At 35.9% G+C, this 27,259-nt stretch overlaps 3 protein-coding genes across 3 annotated transcripts in view; 1 reads left to right on the top strand and 2 right to left on the bottom strand.

Annotated features, from left to right (window-relative positions):
• The window catches only part of LOC134848436 (E3 ubiquitin-protein ligase MIB2-like), a 445,218-nt gene that overhangs the window by 152,341 nt on the left and 265,618 nt on the right, over positions 1 to 27,259 (top strand). The window lies entirely within an intron of this gene.
• On the bottom strand, positions 10,022 to 16,695 carry LOC134839669 (uncharacterized). Its single transcript, XM_063855293.1, has 3 exons — positions 14,656 to 16,695; positions 13,857 to 14,319; positions 10,022 to 10,268 (listed from the first exon to the last, which is right to left on the bottom strand). Exons 1-3 carry the CDS (start codon positions 15,503 to 15,505, stop codon positions 10,022 to 10,024), a joined length of 1,560 nt encoding a protein of 519 aa, XP_063711363.1. The 5' UTR covers positions 15,506 to 16,695.
• Positions 20,709 to 22,945, bottom strand: LOC134848428 (origin recognition complex subunit 2-like). Its single transcript, XM_063865871.1, has one exon. It carries the CDS (start codon positions 22,942 to 22,944, stop codon positions 21,796 to 21,798), a length of 1,149 nt encoding a protein of 382 aa, XP_063721941.1. The 5' UTR covers position 22,945; the 3' UTR covers positions 20,709 to 21,795.

Below are 27,259 nucleotides of genomic sequence, written 5' to 3'. Positions count from 1 at the left end.
ATTTTTTTAGGTCGCTCGAATCACGATTCGAAGGGCTTTAATATGATCCAAGTCCGATCATATTTGTGGTACTTGATTTTGCGTGGAAATTAAAAAAAAAACTAAAACACTCGAACACAAAGTTCGTTCCCATTTTTCAAATGGTCGAAACTATAATGTGTGTCATGCTAAGAACGTCGCAAAAAAATGTTATCACCCGATCAACGTATACTCAGTTCTCAGTAGCAGATAGAAAAAAAAGCAAATTCACTTCGAGAGTAAAGAAAAAAAACCGTCACCTCGTTTACACAGAGGCTAAGCTGCGCTTCGCGAACACAAGCGAGAAAAAAGCAAAAAAGAGCTCTAAACAGGCAAAACAAAAAATATAAGAAAAAAGAATAAGATTAGAAAAAACAGCTTGAAAGAAAAATGGAACATCAATTTTGAGACCAGGAGTATCACGTTCTCACATCTGCTACACGACTGCTTAAAATTTTATTAACACTAGCCACCAATAAAGCAGCAAAAATGGGAGCAAAGATAAAAAACTATTTCAATCTTACGGATTTGGATTTGAATTTCCGACCGACTGATAAGGAGTGTCTTTCACGTCCTTGCATCTACGCCAAGGTCTTATGGAAGTAAACTAGTGGCCCAGCTAATGCTGGATGTATCTATTTTAAATTTTAAATATATATTGTGCTGATACGGAAATGCGTAATTTTCAATATTTCAAAATGGACTTTAAGCTATTCCTAGTAATTTTTCTCCTTAAATAGGGAACTAGCTGCTTAAATAAGGATAAAAACTATTACTCGCTCTTTTAATTGAATTCTTTATTTCAGACTTGGCTGGGTGTTTCTCAAAAAAAGTATAGAAGATTGCAAAAAACGATCAAAACATCGAAAGTTATGCGGGGAAAATTTCCAAGCCTTGATTTTTAGATCGAACTCTTATTATCACATTTAGCTAGTAGTTTTCGAGAATAGTGAAAAATTTCTATTAAGTGGTAAAAATTTCAAAAAAAGGATTCTCACGAAGTCCATATTGGCTTTTCTACAAAACAATAGGGTGAAACAGATCACGCAGGGAAAATATAAGCACCTTCTTAGTTTGAATGAACTCTCAACCTCAGAATCAGCAGCTTAGTTTTTGAAAAAGAAAAGATTTGGAAAAAAGGACAATTTTCAAACATAGAACATTTTCTGATGCCAACTTTTTTTCAAAAGGCAGTCCATAGCCGCCTGCGCAGGTAAATATCGCATAACTGAGTCTTTCTTTTGAATTAATCCCTAACCTCCAATTTGGCAGGGTAGTTTTTGAGAAAAAAGCAAAAAAGTTTGAAAAACTAAACAAAATGTCAAAAAATGGGATTATTTGAGGCCATTATTTTTTCTACCGATTTCAGGGAATGGCCGCTTGAGAAGGGGAGATCCTCACAATTTGTCCTTTTGATCAAAATTTTCATCGCAGATTTGTGCATTTAAAATCTAAGAAAATGAAAAATTCAAAACTAATAGCCCAAAAGTCCCCCTACTGAAAGTTTTGAAGTTCGTAGAGTGTGAAGTCAACCAAAAAGAGACCAGCGAAATTGGCAGGCCTATAGTAGAGCAGCCGTTTTTTCCAAGGGCGCCAAATGATGAAAAATTGAGCTTTCTGCGAAAAGTACAAAAACTTTCCAGTGTCGCAAAAAAAAGTCTTATACATTTTCAGACTCAGAGGCGAAGGCGAATTTTGCATACACAAGCAAAAATATGACCGATAACGCTACTGGGAAAACCTGAATGAGTACAACTTTGAGTCTAAAAATTTCTCAAGTGACGCACGCTAATTATGAGTCTACATAATTTCTAGATGACGCAGGCCAATAATGACGCATTAGCAGTACCAGTCAATTTGAAAAAAAAATTACCAACTAACATGCCTAAATTTCTAGAGCGGATGCATTTTAACTAGTATACAAAAAGTTAACAAAAAACATCCGACCCTGCCCAGGTTCGAACCCTCTTATTTTGTTGCGGGTCTCCTTACCTATCTCTAAGCTACAAATCCAGTTTACCTTTAAGCTTAACTACTATTTGGTTGAATTTAATAGCTGGTTATTGATCAAAATGACCACTTAATTGCGACTTAGGAAGGAAAAATGTATATCTGCGAATGTATATCTACTTCTGTAAATACCAGTTTTTTTCAAACAAGAGCAAACACTAGCAGAAAGTAAAGCAAAAACAAATGCTATTAAATTGCTTATGCTTAAATAGGCTTTAACATGATTAAATTGAAATATAATCAAAAGTGCCATTAAATGAGCACTTTTAATTGGGACTTAGATAAGAAAAAAACTCTTCGTGATAATACATTACACTTCGCCTGTCCGAACAATCGAGAACCAAAATCAGTGGTGCTGAGAACCGAAATCAGGAGTGCGGCTAGTAGGAACACGGAACATTACAAAAACTCAAGAAGTTGCGTTTTTAGGTCGGTCGAGTTTCCTAGCGCATCAAAACATCGAACTTAATTTTCCTAGTAAAAACTGAACTTCACGGGAAGTTTTTTTAAAAAAAAAATGAAAAACGTCACTATTGAGCTACTCATCCAGAAACAAATCGGTATCAAAGGCACCTTTTGACGAAATGACGACCCGATTGGCCCAAAACTGAGCTGTCGTAAAATTTTTACAAAGACGGAACCCTCGAAGGCCGAGGGTGTAGAATTGCAGTGAGGAATCTGCTTTAACATTAATTTGTTTTAAGACTATTCGACCAGTTGATCACAATCATCGTCTCTACTTTGGCCACATTGCCATCCCTATCGGCGAACTGCAGTTCTCTCAGCTGAACCAGAGAAAAAGAGCCTCCGGACACTAAGTATTGAGGACGACTGACGAAGTTTTTGTTGAAATACTCATAAGCAGCCGGTAGATCTTGTATGAGCTCAATCAACTGTTCCATGCTCAAAGGAAACGACAACATGGAGTAGTAGTACCTGGATAATATCAAATTAAGCTAAATCCCCCCCCCCTAGACCATTTTAATATCGTATTAACCTTTTTCTCATTTGGATTTAAAACGCTAAGCGCTGCATATTAAGTACTCGATTCTGCTGTGTTCCTCTTAAGCGCAATTTTTGAGATGACATTCCGGGTTGACAAAAATGCCTATTATACAATTTTATACAATGAAAAATGGACTGGAAAAATTGCATGAAAAGAGCAAAATAAGAATTTTTTTCCAAACTATGAAATTTTTTAATAAGCCTTTTCTTGCAAATTTTATGAAAAGCTTTATGAAAAAAGCAAAAGCAGTTTTTTGTACAATGAAGTGGTATGATAAGCATTTTTTCATAAATAAAAATACAAAAATACGAAAACCCAGAGTGAACTGGCAGTAACCACGCAGATACTCTGCGTTTGAGATATTAGCCATGAAAATTAAAAAATATTAACAGTTTCACACAGAATTATATAACAAAACCAGGGGCGGATTTAGGAGGAGGGGGGCGGGGGGACGCCCCCTTTTCTCAAGGATTCGACCCCCTGCCGACCCAAAGGGTCCCCCCTTTTAAAATTTTTCAGAAATCCATTTTTGGCCGACGCCCCCTAAATTTTTTCTAAAGGCGCCTTTGGCGCCAATATATATAGTAACTTTGAAGGGGAGCGCGCGCCAAAAAAACGCGATTTTTTTGTCAAAATTTTTCAAAAAGTGCCCAAAAACGGCTTTTTCGACTGTTTTTTCAAAAATTTGCCTGCGGCACAGAAAATTTTGCCTAAATAGGTGCAAAACAGTGCTTTGGGAGAGCTCGAAAAATCAATTTGGTCGACCTAAAAAAAATCCGCCACCGCTCGAGAAAATCCTTGATCCGCCCCTGAACAAAACCGTAACTTTTAGTAAATGGCTAGAAAACTTTTACTTTGAACACTTTCAGTGGCTGCTGAGAAAATAGGTGTTTTTCCAACACATTTTTTCATCTTATCATATGAAAACAAAAAAATATTACAACTAGCCGACTACTACTGAGTATACATTTAAATATTTAGAAATTAGTCTTGGCTAAAAAATATACAAATTTCAAAACAAAAACTTGAATAAAATATCTGAGAAAATTGACTGTTTCCAATTTACCTCATGATTGCATGATTGACTTATCTGATATCAGTTGAAAAAAATTTAAATACGTAACTTTCAATTTGCTCCATTGAATTTATCTGCTTTCAGCTCAAATACTGAATGGAAAGTTGACTTTTTTCTGAATACAAAAATCTAAAACCAATCAATTTTACCTGTCTGAGTTCAAGCAATTCAGAAGAATATTTTCTCCGTCTTTAAAATTCGAAGGAGCCTCCAAAATAGTAATACTCGAGTTCAAGTTAACGTTTTTATTGTCTATGACCATTGGGTAGTCGATTGGTACTTCGACCAGAGAGCACCTTTTTGTTACACCAGGTAGCTCTGAGAATTTTCTGCTACAGTTGCAAGAGCTGAGAAATGATTTTGCTTGGTACCGGGAGAAGGCAACGTCAAATGCAGATATAATGATCAAACTGCTTCTATGTATTCCGCCGGTTTTTACAAATTCAGTCACCGAATATTCCCGAGTTACATCATCAATAACAGTCCGAATTTCTTCGAACACGACTGCAGATAAAAGTCGGGAAACAAGCGCCACAAAAACGAAACCCAAAATTTTTTTATTTTTTCTCATTTTGAGAGTCAACCAGTATTTTTATAATGACTCGAGAGACAAAAAATTCATCAATTTTTATGAGCAATTCAAGCTGTCACAGCACATAAAACAATTAATATATGTAAAAATTGCTGCCCTATCATTTAATTGATTAATTAGTATTTACAATGTTTTGGCGCCAACTGATTCCGTGGTTTAGTGCCATCTAAAGGATTCGGAAGTTTTCATTAAAAACTGTTACGCTTGCTGATTCCAAAAACTCATGACAGGTTTTTAGGTTCAAATTTCTTTCCCATAGTTTCTTAGTTTTTCTATAGCAGCTTATTTGAAAGTAATGCAAGCCAATAAATAAGCTGCTTAGGATTTGTGGAAGCTATAGATGGCACATCGATGTTGAAAAACATCAAACTCGGATACAGTAAAACAGATTGAAAACTCTTACTCCACCTATCAGACCCCCCTCCCCGGCCTTCAACACACACATCTGTGCACTGTGAAGTAGTTTAGGATATTTGGGGCCTAATAAAATATTTGAATCAGTTGGCTGGTCTCATTGAAATTTACAGTGGTTTCACCACTTGCTGTACGTTAAAACAAAATTGGACTACTCGCATAACACTCAAAAATTTTCAAATCCTCAAAAAATAAACGAGGGCATCCAACAACGATTTCTTTTTGATATATTGAACGATTGTAATCTAAATTCATTTTTTCTAAACAAAAATCTGCCAAGTAAGTGGTTTTCAGATCTTCATATTTTAAAATCAGAAATTAGGTCATGGTCATAAATCAGGTGGTCATTAAATTATGGTCATATCGCGGATACTTAAAATTTTAGAGCAGTCTTTTTTAGAAACCAGATGAGCACTGCTTGGAAGTACCATCACAGCACCACCCCATATGGGTTGAACTTGAAACATTTTTGAAAAATCTTTTGAAAAACTTATAAAAAAAGGTCTAATCTAGAAGACCGGAAGAAATTAAGCAGTCATAATTGGAGCCTACATCTGCAACTTCTTGGAGCACCTTGACATCAATCCGCCACAGGGTCGAGAATTTCAAAATTTGAGAAGCATTTTTTAACCTAAGTGTTTGAGTTTTAAAAAAAAGTATAAGAAACGTCATATCTCAGAAACTATAACAATTTGAGCAGTCATTCTCGGAGGCAAGATTTGCAACCTCTGTGATAATCCTGACAGCAACCCATCATAGGGTTGCTCATTTCAAATTTTGTGAATAAACACTGAAACGAAAAACTTTAAAAGTTTGCGTTGCGAATAAAGAAAAAACATTCACGCTCCAACAGATGTAAAAAAAAGTGTAGGATCTTAGAAATTTGCAATCAATAGTTCGTTTGGATAAAATTGCCTAATTCAATACTCGCCAGAAAATTCTAAAGCGTCTTAGACTGCAGCTAACATTTTAAACGTAGCAAATTTTTGGAATTTTAACATGTCAACACAAGGACTTCTTAAACATGTGTCATGTGGAACACCCGTTCAAAATGTATAGATGGATCAGTCAGAAAGGTGATTATCATTAGGCACATTAACCCAAAAACTTTTATGTTACTTTGATATTTATAGGGAGTGATTGCTAGTTCGGAGAAGCGTTTTATGGCAATTCTGCATGGCTACGAGGCATAGCTAGAATTGCACCTGAGCAGAAGTTAGTCTATAACTAGCAGCACTTACAAAGGTCAACACATTCGAAGCTACTTGCACCGCAACCTCGTGCACTTTTTGTAAATGATTTGATAGTTTGGGGATTGTTCCTAATCTTTCAGATCACTTTTACAATCCGGCTACGATGCTAGCCTATGCAACTACTTGATCGCCCCAAATCGATTGTCAGTACTTGAAAACGCATTTTGTGATTTTGCTTACTCATTCAGAAAAACATTAATCAATTTTCGAACAGTTTTACAACCAGGCAAACTTTGACCTTCAGAATTGAACTCAATATTTTGTAGCACAAATTCAACAATTTCTCGTTTAATGTTCAAAGACGGTTTCTGATTCAGTTCTAGGTCTACACATTTCTTCAAATCTTCACGATTCAGATATCTTGCTTCAAAAAGATGAACAGAGCCAGCTGACGACTGAAGATTTCTCCAAAGTGAGTCCCGCCCTTTTTCTGGCGCGTAGTTCGACGTGACAAAAATGATCGTTTTCCTCGAAAAGTAGTAACTGATTGATTTGGGCAAAAAGAACTGATAAGGCACTAAGACATCGGGGATCGAAGGTGCCGAAGTAATCATCATAGAGTCGTCTGGGAACATATTTGCTGCATCCATGTGGAAAATTTTGAGCCCCCATAAAGCGGGAGCGTCAAGTTAGAGAGATAATCCACTGAAAAAAATACCAAATATTCAATTCCATAAACTATTTTAAACCTTGGATTCATGAAACTCTCGCGGCATATTTTTAGCAAACATTTATCCTCTATGGGTTTTTGCAGAAAAACATTAAATTTAATTTCCCTAATTCAATATTGGTTCTTTACAAAGAGGCTGGTATTTAAAAATAACAAAAACACAAAAGCGAAAAATGAAAAGATTTGGAATCGCCCTTGATAAATATCCCAATAAGAGCGAACTATGACAGGTGTACGATTTTAAACTTAACTAATTTGGTTCGAAAATTTTTTTAGAGGGCCCAGATAATTTTTCAGATCTTCTCACTTACTTGTGCTGACGCACTGAGGAGGAACTTCAATTGCTTTCAAAACAGTCTGGACAGTTAGTGTTTTTCCAACACCTGTGGGCCCATAGATAAACACCGTTGTAATATTCGACTCCATGTCTTGGAGCAACTTCTTGGAGCACCTTGACATCAATCCGCCACAGGGTCGAGAATTTCAAAATTTGAGAAGCATTTTTTAACCTAAGTGTTTGAGTTTTAAAAAAAAGTATAAGAAACGTCATATCTCAGAAACTATAACGATTTGAGCAGTCATTCTCGGAGGCAAGATTTGCAACCTCTGTGATAATCCTGACAGCAACCCATCATAGGGTTGCTCATTTCAAATTTTGTGAATAAACACTGAAACGAAAAACTTTAAAAGTTTGCGTTGCGAATAAAGAAAAAACATTCACGCTCCAACAGATGTAAAAAAAAGTGTAGGATCTTAGAAATTTGCAATCAATAGTTCGTTTGGATAAAATTGCCTAATTCAATACTCGCCAGAAAATTCTAAAGCGTCTTAGACTGCAGCTAACATTTTAAACGTAGCAAATTTTTGGAATTTTAACATGTCAACACAAGGACTTCTTAAACATGTGTCATGTGGAACACCCGTTCAAAATGTATAGATGGATCAGTCAGAAAGGTGATTATCATTAGGCACATTAACCCAAAAACTTTTATGTTACTTTGATATTTATAGGGAGTGATTGCTAGTTCGGAGAAGCGTTTTATGGCAATTCTGCATGGCTACGAGGCATAGCTAGAATTGCACCTGAGCAGAAGTTAGTCTATAACTAGCAGCACTTACAAAGGTCAACACATTCGAAGCTACTTGCACCGCAACCTCGTGCACTTTTTGTAAATGATTTGATAGTTTGGGGATTGTTCCTAATCTTTCAGATCACTTTTACAATCCGGCTACGATGCTAGCCTATGCAACTACTTGATCGCCCCAAATCGATTGTCAGTACTTGAAAACGCATTTTGTGATTTTGCTTACTCATTCAGAAAAACATTAATCAATTTTCGAACAGTTTTACAACCAGGCAAACTTTGACCTTCAGAATTGAACTCAATATTTTGTAGCACAAATTCAACAATTTCTCGTTTAATGTTCAAAGACGGTTTCTGATTCAGTTCTAGGTCTACACATTTCTTCAAATCTTCACGATTCAGATATCTTGCTTCAAAAAGATGAACAGAGCCAGCTGACGACTGAAGATTTCTCCAAAGTGAGTCCCTTTAATTTCCCTAATTCAATATTGGTTCTTTACAAAGAGGCTGGTATTTAAAAATAACAAAAACACAAAAGCGAAAAATGAAAAGATTTGGAATCGCCCTTGATAAATATCCCAATAAGAGCGAACTATGACAGGTGTACGATTTTAAACTTAACTAATTTGGTTCGAAAATTTTTTTAGAGGGCCCAGATAATTTTTCAGATCTTCTCACTTACTTGTGCTGACGCACTGAGGAGGAACTTCAATTGCTTTCAAAACAGTCTGGACAGTTAGTGTTTTTCCAACACCTGTGGGCCCATAGATAAACACCGTTGTAATATTCGACTCCATGTCTTCCAAAAAATCCGCCAATGCAGTCACGATATTCCCAATTAATTCACTTTGTCCAATAACAATGGATTCAATTTTTGTCTTTGTTTCACCTGCGCGTAACTTACTCAATATCTCGCTTTGATTGAAAGTGCATTTTGGACTAGGTACTGGAGATATGTATAAATGCCTTACATCGTAACATGTCCTTTCTGCGGGTGTGATAAAAGGACCTAACGTAAAACTATAATTCAGGATTATTCGACAACCATAGAAAATTTCATTTTTTTTTCAAATTGTTTTGCAGAAAAATTATTGAATTCTTTGAATTTTTGGTGCCCAACATGGCCCTAAAAACTCCAAAACTAAATTTACTTGCTTTAAACTAAATTTTTAAGGCTTAGATTAAGCATAGAGCTTGAAAAATCAAAAATGATTGAAATTTTTTAAATGTCGCTCGAATCACGAGTGAAAAAGCTTTGGTATATCACTCAACCCATTTAGATGAATATTTGTGGTACCTACATATGCGTGGAAAACAAAAAAAGTGAAACACACCCGATGTCAACTTAAACTTATTCAAAACTTAAATTTTTATGTCAGCTTAAAGTTATTTGAGAACAAAAATTTTGCTTTATATAAAACGAAAATTACCCTAATGGTTCTAACGACAATTTTGCTCATTTAAAATAAACGTTTTAGTTTCATTATTTTGACTTCACCAACAAACTATGGCGCAGGATATGGCGCCTGTCCGAACAATCGAGAACCAAAATCAGTGGTGCTGAGAACCGAAATCAGGAGTGTGTCTAGTAGGAACACGGAACATTACAAAAACTCAAGAAGTTGCGTTTTCAGGTCGGTCGAGTTTCCTAGCGCATCAAAACATCGAACTTAATTTTCCTAGTAAAAACTGAACTTCACGGGAAGTTTTTTTTACAAAAAAAAATGAAAAACGTCACTATTGAAATACTCATCAAGAAACAAATTGGTATCAAAGGCACCTTTTGACGAAATGACGACCCGATTGGCCCAAAACTGAGCTGTCGTAAAAATATTTTACAAAGACGGAACCCTCGAAGGCCGAGGGTGTAGAATTGCAGTGAGGAATCTGCTTTAACATTATTTTGTTTTAAGACTATTCGACCAGTTGAACACAATCATCGTCTCTACTTTGGCCACATTGCCATCCCTATCGGCAAACTGCAGTTCTCTCAGCTGAACCAGAGAAAAAGAGCCTCCGGACACTAAGTATTGAGGACGACTGACGAAGTTTTTGTTGAAATACTCATAAGCAGCCGGTAGATCTTGTATGAGCTCAATCAACTGTTCCATGCTCAAAGGAAACGACAACATGGAGTAGTAGTACCTGGATAATATCAAATTAAGCTAAATCCCCCCTAGACCATTTTAATATCGTATTAACCTTTTTCTCATTTGGATTTAAAATGCTAAGCGCTGCATATTAAGTACTCAATTGTGCTGTGTTCCTCTTAAGCGCAATTTTTGAGATGACATTCCGGGTTGACAAAAATGCCTATTATACAATTTTATACAATGAAAAATGGACTGGAAAAATTGCATGAAAAGAGCAAAATAAGAATTTTTTTCCAAACTATGAAATTTTTTAATAAGCCTTTTCTTGCAAATTTTATGAAAAGCTTCATGAAAAAAGCAAAAGCAGTTTTTTATACAATGAAGTGGTATGATAAGCATTTTTTCATAAATAAAAATACAAAAATACGAAAACCCAGAGTGAACTGGCAGTAACCACGCAGATACTCTGCGTTTGAGATATTAGCCATGAAAATTAATAATATTAACAGTTTCACACAGAATTATATAACAAAACCAGGGGCGGATTTAGGGGGGGCGGGGGGGACGCCCCCTTTCCTCAGGGATTCGACCCCCTGCCGACCCAAAGGGTCCCCCCTTTGATACTTTTTCAGAAATCCATTTTTGGCCGACCCCCCCCCCTAAATTTTTTCTAAAGGCGCCTTTGGCGCCAATATATACTAACTTTGAAGGGGAGCGCGCGCCGAAAAAAAAACGCGATTTTTTTGTCAAAATTTTTCAAAAAGTGCCCAAAAACGGCTTTTTCGACTGTTTTTTCAAAAATTTGCCTGCGGCACAGAAAATTTTGCCAAAATAGGGGCAAAACAGTGCTTTGGGAGAGCTCGAAAAATCAATTTGGTCGACCTAAAAAAAAAAAATCCGCCCCCCCCCCCCTCGAGAAAATCATAGATCCGCCCCTGAACAAAACCGTAACTTTTAGTAAATGGCTAGAAAACTTTTACTTTGAAAACTTTCAGTGGCTGCTGAGAAAATAGGTGTTTTTCCAACACATTTTTTCATCTTATCATATGAAAACAAAAAAATATTACAACTAGCCGACTACTACTGAGTATACATTTAAATATTTAGGAATTAGTCTTGGCTAAAAAATATACAAATTTCAAAACAAAAACTTGAAGAAAATATCTGAGAAAATTGACTGTTTCCAATTTTACCTCATGATTGCATGATTGACTTATCTGATATTAGTTGAAAAAAATTTAAATACCTAACTTTCAATCTGCTCCATTGAATTTATCTGCTTTCAGCTCAAATACTGAATGGAAATTTGACGTTTTTCTGAATACAAAAATCTAAAACCAATCAATTTTACCTGTCTGAGGTCAAGCAATTCAGAAGAATATTTTCTCCGTCTTTAAAATTCGAAGGAGCCTCCAAAATAGTAATACTCGAGTTCAAGTTAACGTTTTTATTGTCTATGACCATTGGGTAGTCGATTGGTACTTCGACCAGAGAGCACCTTTTTGTTACACCAGGTAGCTCTGAGAATTTTCTGCTACAGTTGCAAGAGCTGAGAAATGATTTTGCTTGGTACCGGGAGAAGGCAACGTCAAATGCAGATATAATGATCAAACTGCTTCTATGTATTCCGCCGGTTTTTACAAATTCAGTCACCGAATATTCCCGAGTTACATCATCAATAACAGTCCGAATTTCTTCGAACACGACTGCAGATAAAAGAAGGGCAACAAGCGCCACAAAAACGAAACCCAAAACTTTTTTATTTTTTCTCATTTTGAGAGTCAACCAGTATTTTTATAATGACTCGAGAGACAAAAAATTCATCAATTTTTATAAGCAATTCAAGCTGTCACAGCACATAAAACAATTAATATATGTAAAAATTGCTGCCACATCATTTAATTGATTAATTAGTATTTACAATGTTTTGGCGCCAACTGGTTCCGTGGTTTAGTGCCATCTAAAGGATTCGGAAGTTTTCATTAAAAACTGTTACGCTTGCTGATTCCAAAAACTCATGACAGGTTTTTAGGTTCAAATTTCTTTCCCATAGTTTCTTAGTTTTTCTATAGCAGCATATTTGAAAGTAATGCAAGCCAATAAATAAGCTGCTTAGGATTTGTGGAAGCTATAGATGGCACATCGATGTTGAAAAACATCAAACTCGGATACAGTAAAACAGATTGAAAACTCTTACTCCACCTATCAGCCCCCCCTCCCGGCCTTCAACACACACATCTGTGCACTGTGAAGTAATTTAAGATATTTGGGGCCTAATAAAATGTTTGAATCAGTTGGCTGGTCTCATTGAAATTTACAGTGGTTTCACCACTTGCTGTACGTTAAAACAAAATTGGACTACTCGCATAACACTCAAAAATTTTCAAATCCTCAAAAAATAAACGAGGGCATCCAACAACGATTTCTTTTTGATATAATGAACGATTGTAATCTAAATTCATTTTTTTAAACAAAAATCTCCCAAGTAAGTGGTTTTCAGATCTTCATATTTTAAAATCAGAAATTAGGTCATGGTCATAAATCACGTGGTCATTAAATTATGGTCATATCGCGGATACTTAAAATTTTAGAGCAGTCTTTTTTAGAAACCAGATGAGCACTGCTTGGAAGTACCATCACAGCACCACCCCATATGGGTTGAACTTGAAATATTTTTGAAAAATCTTTTGAAAAACTTATAAAAAAAAGGTCTAATCTAGAAGACCGGAAGAAATTAAGCAGTCATAATTGGAGCCTACATCTGCAACTTCTTGGAGCACCTTGACATCAATCCGCCACAGGGTCGAGAATTTCAAAATTTGAGAAGCATTTTTTAACCTAAGTGTTTGAGTTTTTAAAAAAAGTATAAGAAACGTCATATCTCAGAAACTATAACGATTTGAGCAGTCATTCTCGGAGGCAAGATTTGCAACCTCTGTGATAATCCTGACAGCAACCCATCATAGGGTTGCTCATTTCAAATTTTGTGAATAAACACTGAAACGAAAAACTTTAAAAGTTTGCGTTGCGAATAAAGAAAAAACATTCACGCTCCAACAGATGTAAAAAAAAGTGTATGATCTTAGAAATTTGCAATCAATAGTTCGTTTGGATAAAATTGCCTAATTCAATACTCGCCAGAAAATTCTAAAGCGTCTTAGACTGCAGCTAACATTTTAAACGTAGCAAAATTTTGGAATTTTAACATGTCAACACAAGGACTTCTTAAACATGTGTCATGTGGAACACCCGTTCAAAATGTATAGATGGATCAGTCAGAAAGGTGATTATCATTAGGCACATTAACCCAAAAACTTTTATGTTACTTTGATATTTATAGGGAGTGATTGCTAGTTCGGAGAAGCGTTTTATGGCAATTCTGAATGGCTACGAGGCATAGCTAGAATTGCACCTGAGCAGAAGTTAGTCTATAACTAGCAGCACTTACAAAGGGCAACACATTCGAAGCTACTTGCACCGCAACCTCGTGCACTTTTTGTAAATGATTTGATAGTTTGGGGATTGTACCTAATCTTTCAGATAACTTTTACAATCCGGCTACGATGCTAGCCTATGCAACTACTTGATCGCCCCAAATCGATTGTCAGTACTTGAAAACGCATTTTGTGATTTTGCTTACTCATTCAGAAAAACATTAATCAATTTTCGAACAGTTTTACAACCAGGCAAACTTTGACCTTCAGAATTGAACTCAATATTTTGTAGCACAAATTCAACAATTTCTCGTTTAATGTTCAAAGACGGTTTCTGATTCAGTTCTAGGTCTACACATTTCTTCACATCTTCACGATTCAGATATCTTGCTTCAAAAAGATGAACAGAGCCAGCTGACGACTGAAGATTTCTCCAAAGTGAGTCCCGCCCTTTTTCTGGCGCGTAGTTCGACGTGACAAAAATGATCGTTTTCCTCGAAAAGTAGTAACTGATTGATTTGGGCAAAAAGAACTGATAAGGCACTAAGACATCGGGGATCGAAGGTGCCGAAGTAATCATCATAGAGTCGTCTGGGAACATATTTGCTGCATCCATGTGGAAAATTTTGAGCCCATAAAGCGGGAGCGTCAAGTTAGAGAGATAATCCACTGAAAAAAATACCAAATATTCAATTCCATAAACTATTTTAAACCTTGGATTCATGAAACTCTCGCGGCATATTTTTAGCAAACATTTATCCTCTATGCGTTTTTGCAGAAAAACATTAAATTTAATTTCCCTAATTCAATATCGGTTCTTTACAAAGAGGCTGGTATTTAAAAATAACAAAAACACAAAAGCGAAAAATGAAAAGAATTGGAATCGCCCTTGATAAATATCCCAATAAGAGCGAGCTATGACAGGTGTACGATTTTAAACTAAACTAATTTGGTTCGAAATTTTTTTTAGAGGGCCCAGATAATTTTTCAGATCTTCTCACTTACTTGTGCTGACGCACTGAGGAGGAACTTCAATTGCTTTCAAAACAGTCTGGACAGTTAGTGTTTTTCCAACACCCGTGGGCCCATAGATAAACACCGTTGTAATATTCGACTCCATATCTTCCAAAAAATCCGCCAATGCAGTCACGATATTCCCAATTAATTCACTTTGTCCAATAACAATGGATTCAATTTTTGTCTTTGTTTCACCTGCGCGTAACTTACTCAATATCTCGCTTTGATTGAAAGTGCATTTTGGACTAGGTACTGGAGATATGTATAAATGGGTAACAGAACCCGCAAGCATAAAAGAAGTTATCAAAAATAAACTGAAGTTCAAAACACTTTTCACTAAACAGCAACAACTTTTCTTCTTTGCCGGTTTGTGATTAAATTTATTTTGGTCCTGTTTGGTTTTCATATTTTCGTTGCATTTGAATCGGCTCTTTTTAAGAAAAGTGTTTTGAACACTCTTTCTTCCATCATCATCATCATCATCATCAGATTGGCAGTCTCTTTTGGCGACATGATTTGGACTACCGTTTGAGGACAGATCGTGAACAAAATCTTCGGCGCTTTCGTCAATTGACTCTGTATTAGTTTCTGTTTCTTTTGTTTTGTCTTTCACATTCTTCAAATCATCTGGGCACGAGTAAGCAGAGAATGATTGACTTCTAACTAGTTCCACACCTTTCATACTGTCCATAAATGAAGAATTAGTGGCATGTCGCAAACGGGAATTCGGTCTGTAGTTGTAAGGCACAATGATCATATCATTTGCTGGCAACGAGGAAGTTCTTTTGGGAAAACTTTTCGGGTTTATTTCCCGGTGCTGGTACTCTTTGAACGCCATATTTTGCTTTAATTCAAAATTCACTCAATAAAATCAGCAATCAGCTTTGTTCATCCATAGGTCGCTTTTAAAACAAATTTTTCGTCTAGGCTAGGTCACTTTACAATCAAAACTGCAATATCTGGAAAGCAATCATCTAAGGTAGAAAAAAGCAAGTAAAAATTTCAGATAAAAACAAAAACAAGCTTTGACACAGAGGCGCAGCTTCGCTTCGCAAACACAAGCGAGAACAAAAAGCAGCTGCTCTTTTCCACCCACCCTTTCTTTGAAAAACTACTTTAACATTGTCATAATGCAATGAAATTTAGCATAGTGAACAAACTAACTATTATGAACACATTTGTTCATCATGCCTTACATCGTAACATCACTCATTCAGCCTTAACAACACGTAACATAAGTAAGAAAATGAGAATTTGAATTAGGGGTGAAAGTGGAGAAGAGCCAAAGCAGCTCTATAAAGTGCAATATAAAAATTAGAAATAAACCTCAAATTAGTTTTTTAAAAAAAACAGGCTTTGCCTGAGATTCAATCCTACAGCTTAAGAGTCTCATACGCTAAGCATTCAGCCACGGACGCTTAATAGGCACTAAACACCAGCCACAACTAAAGCGGAGAACAGATGCTATGGGCTGCGAATGATATTCAAACCTGCCACCTACAGATTAAGAGTCTCACTCACTAACCACTCAGCCACGGACGCTTACAAGGCACTAAACATAAACCACAATAAGCCAAAAACAGGTGCTATGCAATTTTCAAAGCTTCATTGAAATTTACAAGATAATTGAACACTTTTAATGTATTTGCGAGTTAATTTAGAAAAAAAGAAGGTTCGTAATAACACACTAAGCTGATCGCAAGCGTAAAAAGATTAAAATCTTGATACACCGGGCGATCGATACCACAATCCTTCCACAAAAAATACTAACGAAACGCAGGCAGCAATGAGTGCGCTTGTTTTGAACGGATGTCGCCCACACTATTAGAAATCATCTGGGTGTATAACAATCCAAATGACATACAAGACTGAAACCGAAAATAAAATATAACACTCAAAAGTAGCACAGAATGATCCGACCTGTCTTTGAAAAACTACAAAACTTTTTTTTATTAGCGTTTTTTTTCTGCGGGTGTGATAAAAGGACCTAACGTAAAACTATAATTCAGGAATATTCGACAACCATAGAAAATTTCATTTTTTTTTTTCAAATTGTTTTGCAGAAAAATTATTGAATTCTTTGAATTTTTGGTTAAACTCCAAAAACTAAATTTACTTGCTTTAAACTAAATTTTTAAGGCTTAAATTAAGCATAGAGCTTGAAAAATCAAAAATGATTGAAATTTTTTAAATGTCGCTCGAATCACGAGTGAAAAAGCTTTGGTATATCACTCAACCCATTTAGATGAATATTTGTGGTACCTACATATGCGTGGAAAACAAAAAAAGTGAAACACACCCGATGTCAACTTAAACTTATTCAAAACTTAAATTTTTATGTCAGCTTAAAGTTATTTGAGAACAAAAATTTTGCTTTATATAAAACGAAAATTACCCTAATGGTTCTAACGACAATTTTGCTCATTTAAAATAAACGTTTTAGTTTCATTATTTTGACTTCACCAACAAACTATGGCGCAGGATCAAACTTGTTCAAAACAAATATAGATTTCGTAGATAAGCTGGTGATACCTCAAGGAAGCTCAACAATTAAGTAAGAAAAACACTATGTTCTACAATCACAAATTTTACCCCACTTCTAAATATCGGATCAATGAAACTAACTTTTTCGGTTTGACATTAAGCCAAACTTTCGTTTTGAATTAACTTTTAGCTTTAAAAAAGGCGTGTTGTTGGTATTGTATTGCTGCCTCATTGGTGGTGATTTAAATCCCAAAATGAATATTATGAAATTAATTGTCGAGAACGTGGTAAAAAGAATATATCAATTTTTTCAAAAAAATTTGACCATAGAACTCCAAGAAAAGAACTTTTTTTATTTTAAACCTTGATGGCTCATTAGTGCATATCGTCATAACTGGCAAAACAATCATTTCACCAACAAAAATTGATTTCGATCGTAATTTTTTCTAAAAAAAAATTTCGGAATATTGGCTAGCCAGATTCACATTCAGTCTAATGGGGAAATTGCTATTTGAGAAATCTTCAAAGATATCTCATTTTTTAAAATTTTGACCATAGGATTAGGATTTCCATGAAGGAACTTTTTTGATTTTAATTTTAATGGCTCACTAGAACATAATTTAAAAGCATGTCATGTCATAGCTGGCAAAACAATCATTTCACAAAAAAAATTGATTTCGACCGCTAATTTAAAAAACCTCCGGAACATTTGCTAACTAGATTCACATTCAGTCTAACGGGGAAATTGTCTTTTTAAGAAATCTTTTCCAGAAAAGAAACGTTTTGATTTTAAACCTTAATAGCTCACTAGAACATCTTTAAAAAATGGCAAAACAATCATTTCATTGCCAAAAAGGAATAACTGGAATTGGTCAGAAACGATTAAACTAAAAATTAAATCAGACAACTAAAACAACGACGACTATATTTGTCTAAAAGCGGTTGTCTAACTCAGAATTCTTGGCGAATTGCCGCCCAAAAAAATTCCATGAACAATCTTGGAACAGTTTTCAGCATTCAAATTGGTCTTCAGAAAAATATACTGGTACACCGTGTTTTCTTGCAAGTTTTGAATTCTAATTTTCTAACCAGATTTATGGATCAAAATTAGATTCACAGGCAAAGCTGAGCTTTGAACCACTTGCAGTACACCAAAAAAATCCTGGGAATCTAGCCGACGGACGATGAGACGAAAGCCACCAATTCGGAAAGTAGTTTGCAAAAATGCTGAAAAAATAAATAACTTTCATACAATGAACTCGATTTGTCTCAGATGAAGATAAATTTTGAGTAAAACATTTCACGAAATACAACTGCCACCTAGAATTAGCATTATAACGGAAAACACGAAGCCGCTTATACTTTGGTAGACAACCGTTCAGCCGAAAAAAAACCGCCATGAAAATTAAAGCGTTAAACATCTGGAAAATCAAAAATTTTTAGTGCCCCTTGTTTTTGAACCAATTTTAGTTTTTTTGAACCAATTTGTAATTGAAATGTCACAAAACCGGAGTTATTAAGTTGACAACTAGATTTCAATTAGATAAAACGCAAAATGCTCAAGATATGCATGTTGCTTACCAAAAAAAAAGAATTGACGGAGTAGCTGACGACGTGATGCAATGATTTTGTTTAACAAACAGTTAACACAAAAAAACTATTTCGACTTGATAACGTCTGCTAATCGCAAGCGGTAAAATGTTTAAGACTGCATCAAAGCGTTTGTGCAGGCGAATTAATAAACAGGTGGCTTTTTATTCGCTTAAAACTTTCAGCTGTAGGTGATTTTTTTTTGGCTTTATATGAACTTGTTTAGTCATAAAAACTCACTTTTGTATAATTGAATAAAATTTGCACACGGAAACGCAGAACAGCCGACTGACACTTGGAAAAGAGAAAGGAACGCAAAGAAACAGAAAGAAAAACTTACTTGTTTTTTTGAAAAATCTCAGCCTTCGAAATTTCGAAGAAAAAATAGATGGCCTTCAACCCCTTTCAATCTCTGGATCAGTTTATAATTTACAACTTTTTCATGAAATTAGCCCAATTTGAGAAAACTGAAAAATACGTAATGATTGTATTTCGAATGTGATAACTAAATTCCATTTTCGAAACTAAAAGTTGATCCCGTTTTTCGTGACCTTTGCATTTTGCTCTATTGAAAAATTTGCCTTCCTTTGAACAATGAAAAAGCACTGAAATTAAAAAGAAAGAACAAGTCAAACCGCGAAATATCAAAATTAAGCGTGAACAAACTTTCAGACTTTTTCTGAAAAAAAATCACCAAGACCAAAATAAGAGTCTTCACTCTTTAGTGTTTACTCTTAAAAAACTAGAATAACCGTCGTGACGTTTTCCCTTACTTCATCGTTAACATGAAATCCAGAAAATGCGGCAAGAAAATTAGTTTTTATATTTGATATTTGGTTTCACACAGATCCAAAACAAGACACTTGCTCTCTTAAATCTAGCAAGAAAAAGTAGGAAAACAAATCCGGAAATCTTGTATTTGCTGAGAATACAATGAAAAACGATGTCGTGGAAAGGCGTCCATGTTAGAAATAACACCCGAACACAATGAAAATTAAGGTACAAAGTATGACAAAAAGCAAGAAAAATAAATGGCTTATATTCGTCCAGAACTGTGATTACCGCATTGGTGCCAGAAAGTTCTGGAAATAGGTACGCTCCTTAAACGGATCCAGGCCTGAGGTAGGGAGGCACCCTATTAATTTTGGCTCTTAAGGTATAACCTTCGATACTGACATAGCAAAAGCATTCAATGTGCATTTTACCAATGCTAGAATCCATACCTCCGACAAGTTTTCAGGAAAACAAAACGCAAAAACGCAAAACTTTCTCTTTCTGATAACCCAACTTTCTCTCCCCAACAAACTAAACAAGCCATTGCGCATAGAAAAATCTCACGAGCACTCGGTTCGGATGGCCTTTGCAATGAACACCTCACAAACCCTTCGGACCGCTTGAACTTGATTACTTGACTCATTTATTTAACTTCTCGCTGTCTGAAAATATTATCCCCAAAATGTGGAAAAATTTCAAGTTAATCTCTCTGCCCAAACCTGAAAAGGACTATAAAATTTCTACTTCATACAAGCCTGTTTCAATATTGCGGCCGCTGTCAAAACTTTGAAGAGGTTAATCCACCGTTTTTTAATAAAGCACCTTCCAAATGCTACACCAACACGGTTTCCGCCCTTTCCACTCCACCACAACCACCCTCCTTCGCGTACTGTCGTCACCACAATTGATCTTTCGAAGGCATTTGATATGGTATGTCATAGAACACTAGTGGAACGCATTCATGACACTCCGCTGCCAAGAGGCATAGTTCGCTGGCTGAGCAATTATTGATGTGACCGACAAGCCACCACCATTTTCAACAACCAAGAACCCCCCCCCCATAAAATTGTTCACTGTGGAATTCCCCAGGGCTCAGTATTATCACCGACTCTTTTTAATTTGAACATCCATGACGCGCCTCCGCCCGCCGAAAAAGTTAGTCTCACCTCATACGCCGATGACTTTCACCCTTTCGCCCGAGGCAGCATCACGCTCACTTAAAGGTTATCTGCGCCACCTTTTTTTCCACCTCCCGTAAGCTAGCATTCGCGTCCTCTAAAGGATCAGTTACCTTACTTTCGTCTTGCAAAAATTTAAGCAAAACGCCGCCAGCAAAACTTCCAGTAATCACCTGCAGGTCACTCAAAACCAAGCCTCTGGGTGATCACTGGCTCAACTCTTATGAGCTCCACTGCCCACCTTCACTGTGAAGTCGAGATCCTGAACGTTAATAACCACCACTCTCTTTTAACTTCTCAGTTTTTAATTTCAACATATCGTTTGCATCATTCAAATCATTTCTATCACTCTTACCCCAAACCAACTCGTCAAATTCGACAACTCATCTTAAGAGCTTTTAAAGACGACACAGACTCGTAACAGACCAAAACCTGTCACTAAATCCTAACGACTCAGAGTAAGTTTTGAACCACTACAAGCCCCTTTTAAAACAAAACCATAAAAAGTTGGGTAACCAAGTTCCCATCAGAAACCCCTCCCTCAAAAGTAATTTGTACTCCACCTTCGAGCATCGACCCCTCAGAACAGTCCCTTCTAAGAACCACTCGCTGTAAGCTCTCCCAACTTCGGTCGGGTTATAGTCGACTTTTAAACACCTACATCGCCCGCTTAGACAACCAAATTCCCCACTTTTCCCTTACTGTTTATTGTCACCCCACAATAGTTGCCACATTTTCAACTGTCCCAGAAATCCCTCCCCTGTTACTCCCGCAGACCTGTATTCAAGGCCGGTTGAAGTAGCGAAGTTCCTTAGCCTGGAGACGGCTGAGCTGCACCCGCCCAACATGGGCTAAAGAAAGAAAGAAACATTGAAGGTAATATTTTCGTGTTTTGTCTGCTTTAAGCCGACATTTGAAATCGTTCAACACTATTTCTCTTTCGAAAAATCCTCAGCTCCTTTACCTTAACAACTGAACACATTTTATCATAATGCCAGGTTGCTGCTCACATACTCGAAGTTTAACAAAAATAATATAACAAGTAAATTCGCAAAAAAAACAATTGGGTCACCGGTATCAAAAACAAACTGTAGTTTAATCTCTAGTATTTGTTGTTTTCGAGATAAGTAGTCATAACAGATCGCGTCAAGTTCAGACAGATCAACTCTATGCCTTCAACGTTCTTTTTCATAGTAACCAAACCATGGTCAATAAATTCCCGCAACTGGGCCCTCAAAGACAGATCACTGTTGACTAAAAAGTTCTCTCGGCAATGTAGATAACACTGCTGGAACAACATTCCGTCGCATTTCGAATCGGCACTTTTCAGATAAAAATTGATAATCACTTCGAGAATCTTTTTGGCATTTGGTGTCAAACTTTGAGCTACACTCGCCAGCGACGACAACGCGAGAGCTCCACTTGAATTATGCAACAGACTGTTTTCAAAACTAGTTTCAATCGTGTAATTTTCGTAAGTAGTACAGTCAAACTTCAACCAGTTCATTTCGCATTTAGCCTCGTTGTCCCAAAGTAGTTCGGCATTTATGTGATCTATGCTCACAAGGAAATGAACCCGTCGCATCTTGACCAGACTAGCGATTAGCTGTGATAACTTATTTACCTTCACTAGCGCAATATCAATACTGGGAATAACAATAAAAAGATCAAGGTCCTTTTTCACAAAATGATCCGAAAACGCTGCGCAGAATTTGTCCATGTTATTCGGCGTGAACGTATTTGAGAAGCCAACGTTTTCCGAAATGGAATTCATAACATGTTTAAGGTTCAGGCCTGGATAGTAGCCTTTAACAACGACGTGATTGAAATTCATCAGATAATGTTGTCGAAAACTTTCGATAAGAGATATTTTTGAGCCGTAGCCGTGCATTAAAATATTATAACCGAAATACATCAACCGCAGCCATTTTATGAAGTATCTCTTTTCATATTTTTCACGCAGTTGCTGTATATGATCTTCATGACTATCCTTCAAATTCTTCAATATTTGAGCGTATTTCTGGGAATCAATGAGCGGTAGTTTACTTGAGTCCAAACCACTGGACGGAACTCCGGTATTCACCGCCGATTGCGCAGAGCTCGACTCAAAAAAATGCTGCGATTGCGCGGCGAACTCTTTCTCCAAAGTTAGTTTACTAGTTTTTCCTTGCTTGCGAAACCCGAAATTCGCAGAAAGTCCCTTGTTCTCGTCATGCACTTCTAGGGCGCTCTCAAAAGTATTAGAAGTCATTTAATCTGAATCAATTTAAGATGAAACATAAATTGTTTGGAAACTTAAGGAAACGCTCTTATTGCATCAAATTTAAGGAACAAAATAAACATGACCTGTCCTCTTAACTTAAAAACATTATCAAAAACATTATACAAAAAAAAACAATTAACTCGAAAATAAATAAGCATTGAACGAATAACAATTTCCCTCTAAAGGATTCGAATATGAAACCTTTGTAGGTAGAGATGTATGCCTTCACAACTGCGCTATTTCCACTTACTAAATAAATATATTAAGCGCAGAGGCGAAGCGGAGCTTCGCATCACTTGCGATACCACAAAAATAGCATTGCAAGCTAGCAGACAGATCGGGAAAGGAAGCAACGAAGTCCAAAGAAAACTGAAAATTTTTTGAAATAACCACATCTAAAAAACTTTAACATGTTGTCTGGAATGATGTTCAATTTGCAGAAAACACGTCCAGAAAAACAATTGACGGCGTTTAATAAAAATTCAAAAACTATTTTCGAGCAAAAAAATATTGTTGTCATGAAACAAATTTGAACTATAAATTCTATTCTGATATTTTTTGACGTTGTGCAATTAGGGGGAAAGCATACAAATCATGGTTCCCTCAAAAACCCAAAATTAGATTAGTAAGCCGATAAAATAAAAGCCCGAATCATTTAGGTCAAAAAATTGTTCAAGCAAAAACAATTCTAAAAAAAGGAAAAAATACGAAGTCAAGGTTAGTAGAATTAAAAATTGCAAGAGAGAGTAAATTAAAACATAAAAAGCAACTATAAAGAAAACAGCATTTAGCAAAAAAGGCTCGTTTTCCTTTTCCACCTAACATAAGCATCAATTTTATGGTGTAACGAGCGGTTTTACAAAGTTAGTCATGAAGATCAAATATGTTTGCCATGGCCTAATTAGTTTGCATGCCAATTTTCGTAACATTCGGATAATGTGAACAAAAATTCAATGGTAAGATTTTGCAGGTGGAGGGGGGAGACAAAGAGCCCGGAAAAACTACGATGTGGCATCTAAGCCGACAAAACATAAGCAGACAAATAGCCGACAAACTTTTGAAACGAAAAAAAACAGGTCCTCACAGATTCGAACCACGTACCTTTGCCGTCCCATGCTTATTCGTTACCTCCAGACTAAGAGTGTCGGAGACGCTAGGAAATTTGAGTTCATTATGATACCAAACGGTTCTGTTAAACAAGTTGTTAACCAGAAAAAAAAGCAAGCGTAATACAAATAAAAGATAAAAAACGCATGCTAGTAAATAATAAAACTAATGCTAACACAGCAGAATTTAATGAGCACTAAATTAAACATTTTCAAAAAAATGATTTCGTAGTTTACAAGTTTGTTCCAAATCTCGGCTAATAGGAGAATATCTCTTTTTATAAAGCAAAATAACATCAACTGATCTTCATTTTTTGTTAGCTTAATTTGATCTTTCAAATTCGCCCGCTTTTTTATTCCATTTCTTTCTTATGATCATTCTTTCTTTCTTATGATCATTCTTTCCGGTTGGTTATAAATTGCAGAGAACTACGCCAGGGTGATACCAAAATAAGATTCAAATGATTCGTCACAGTAGATTAAGCTGAGAACATTGATTCACGCACAGTATTCCTCTCGTACTGGATGTAAGCTCAGCGGAGCAAGCTTATTTTACTTGCCAATGCCTTGCTACGAATTGACGCCCTACCATGAAAAACACCAAAATATTGTCTGAGAAGATAAAAATATAACAGCAAACCAAGACCATCATTATCATCAACAACATCATCATCAGTTGTCTTATGCTATCCTCGTGTATTCGATCATTAACATCCTCTCCATTTGCTTATTGAAATTCTCGTGTATTCGACGGCCTTGTGTTCCTTGGGAAGTTATAACTTTTGCTAATTCTTCTGAGTTCTAATCTTTTCTCTGCAACAAGGTTTGAAGTCTTCCGATAGACCTGACGCTGCCACTTACTTTCGAATATTTCTTGAAACAACTTTCTACATAAAGCCTTAGGCAGCTATTCGTGCTAGCTGTTTTCGATATCTTCGTGAAACTATTTCGTGAAAAATCAAAAGTGAGGACGCGCCCATTTAGCAATTTAAAAAAAGCGACCACGGATATCGCAATTAATTCATAATCAGGGGCAACAAAGATAAGCTATTCAAGTTTAACAAAGATTCAACAAAGATAAGCTATTCAAAAATTAAAGTGTGAATGAACGTTTTCCATTAATATGACAACTCCTGTTTTTTTTCTCGTTAATTTTGCCAGCTTCTTAAAACAAAACTGACCATTGTTTCCAGACAAATTGCATTGAGCTGTTTTTTTTAAATTTTTCTTCTGTTGCGGACGGTTTTGTATAACTTATTGAATTGAATGACACTCACTAAATCAAAAAACCTTGAAAATTTTTACGTTACTCGATAGATACAAGAAGGGTATGAATATTTAGAGGCGAAGCTGTGCTTCGCAAACACTTACGAGAACACTACCAAAATGCAACTCTATCAAGTGACATAATAAAAAGGAAAAATAAACCTCGAGTTTGCAAAAACGCGAGGCTTAGGAAAAACTCGAATTAGCAATAATCTGCGACCTAGTAAATTTGAGTCTCACGCACTAAACATTCAGTCGCGGATGGTTAAAATCCCCAAAAACTAGCCACCAATAATGCAGCTACATATGCTAAAAACTTGCCAATTCGATGCAGCAAAAGTAGCATCAAATACAAAAAGAAACTATTTTGCATGTAAAAAACCGCAAATCTTAAAGCCACATTATTAATTATGCATTTCAAAAAATTGAGATATTTTGAGTTCAAAAGTTTCTGAAATCGAGATTTTATTATTGTTATGTCGTTTGAAACAAATAGCTTTCTTTGGTTCAATTGATGAATTGAAAATGCATCAACTGTAAACTTATAACTATTAGAACGTCAAAGCACATGATATCAATAAGCTGTAAAGGTGCAACTAAATATAAAAGGTGCAACAAAATATCTTATTGCGACTTAGGTTGGAAAACGAAAGAAAGTTCGTACTATAACACATTGCTTCGCAAGTGTAAAAAAAAAGAAATTTCGTACTATAACAAATTGCTTCGCAAGTCTAATTAATAAATGTCAACATTTCAATTGAATAAGATCAAAAACTGAGCTGATAGCGCTTGGCTTGTAACATACTAGAAAGAAAAATGTCAAAATGTCACTGAACTCAAGGAAACCGAAAAATGAATTGAAGGAAACCATCCTTCTTTTAACCTCATTATAATTTCGACGAATACAATATATCGCGTTAATTTTCTTGATATTCAGAAATATTTTATGATTGACTTTTTTTCATAAAGCTTACCTTATTAGAGAAAATTGGATCAAAAGCTAGTTTGTTTTTTTCCCGCAGGGAATTCTGCAAATTGAAATCTACTTTTACAGCGAAATTTGCCCTCCTTTCAGCAAATGAATTTCCATTGAACATTATAGGAATTCAAAAGTCAAACTGTTGTGAATCAAAATTGAGCATGAACGCCTTTCAAAACCTTTCATCACAAAAAACAAGACCTAAATAAGTGTCGTTCATTGACACTTAAACAGAGCGGTGAAAAATCTTAAGCAGAGCTCGGAAAAAGAATTTCACGGCTTGCCATCAGAAGTGAAGTTGCCCTTAGTCAAGTTTCAGAAATTAGCCTTTAGTTAAAAAAAAACTGTCCTTCTGAGTGCGCATCAACAGTTTGTGACTTTATAATCCGTCCTGTTTCCTCATAAATATCTGTAAATCATGGAAGATAAAAATTTTCTCAAATTAGCAAGAATTCAGTGTTGGTGACCAAAAATTACAGAATGATCCGACCGAGTAATCCTGCCCGAGTGGGTAAGAAACTCACTTCAATCCGGCGAGAGAGTTACCAGCGCGATCCGCCTCCTGCTTCAAGGTGGGAACGGCTACTATAAAATGGATAACACTTTAGCCCCTCCCACGCTCCCCTGGATGGCCCTGCAGTAGTCAAGCCATGAATAAAAAGTCCATTTGAGGACATAGCCAACATATAGTCGGAAAAGAGCCGATGAATGCAAGGAAACAGAGAACAAGCTTTCGAATTTAAAAATAAAAATTAGATGTCCTTAATCACTTTAAAATTCAAGAATAATTTATGATGAAAACTTTTTTGATAAAATTAACTCAATTTGAGAAAAAGGATCAATAGGTAAAATTTTTATTCCGCTAAGAAATCTGAAAATTAAAAAAAAATCAAATCAAACCGCGAAAAAATCATTTGATTGTTTTTTGTATGTGGAGTCACAGTAACGAACC

This window comes from Symsagittifera roscoffensis, chromosome 1, assembly GCF_963678635.1.
Source record: "Symsagittifera roscoffensis chromosome 1, txSymRosc1.1, whole genome shotgun sequence".
Lineage (NCBI taxonomy): Eukaryota > Metazoa > Xenacoelomorpha > Acoela > Convolutidae > Symsagittifera > Symsagittifera roscoffensis.
The sequence above is the reverse complement of the archived record's forward strand: the minus strand, read 5'-3'. Positions and strand labels throughout refer to the sequence as shown.

Bases quoted from the DNA above. Each gene is read 5' to 3' on its own strand.
- LOC134839669 (XM_063855293.1), bottom strand. From the start codon at position 15,505: ATGGCGTTCAAAGAGTACCAGCACCGGGAAATAAACCCGAAAAGTTTT. The intron at 14,320-14,655 runs GTAAGTGAGAAG...TATTTTTTTCAG, and splicing joins TCCTCAGTGCGTCAGCACAA to TGGATTATCTCTCTAACTTG. The intron at 10,269-13,856 runs GTAAGCAAAATC...GATATTATCCAG, and splicing joins ATTAATGTTTTTCTGAATGA to GTACTACTACTCCATGTTGT.
- LOC134848428 (XM_063865871.1), bottom strand. From the start codon at position 22,944: ATGACTTCTAATACTTTTGAGAGCGCCCTAGAAGTGCATGACGAGAAC.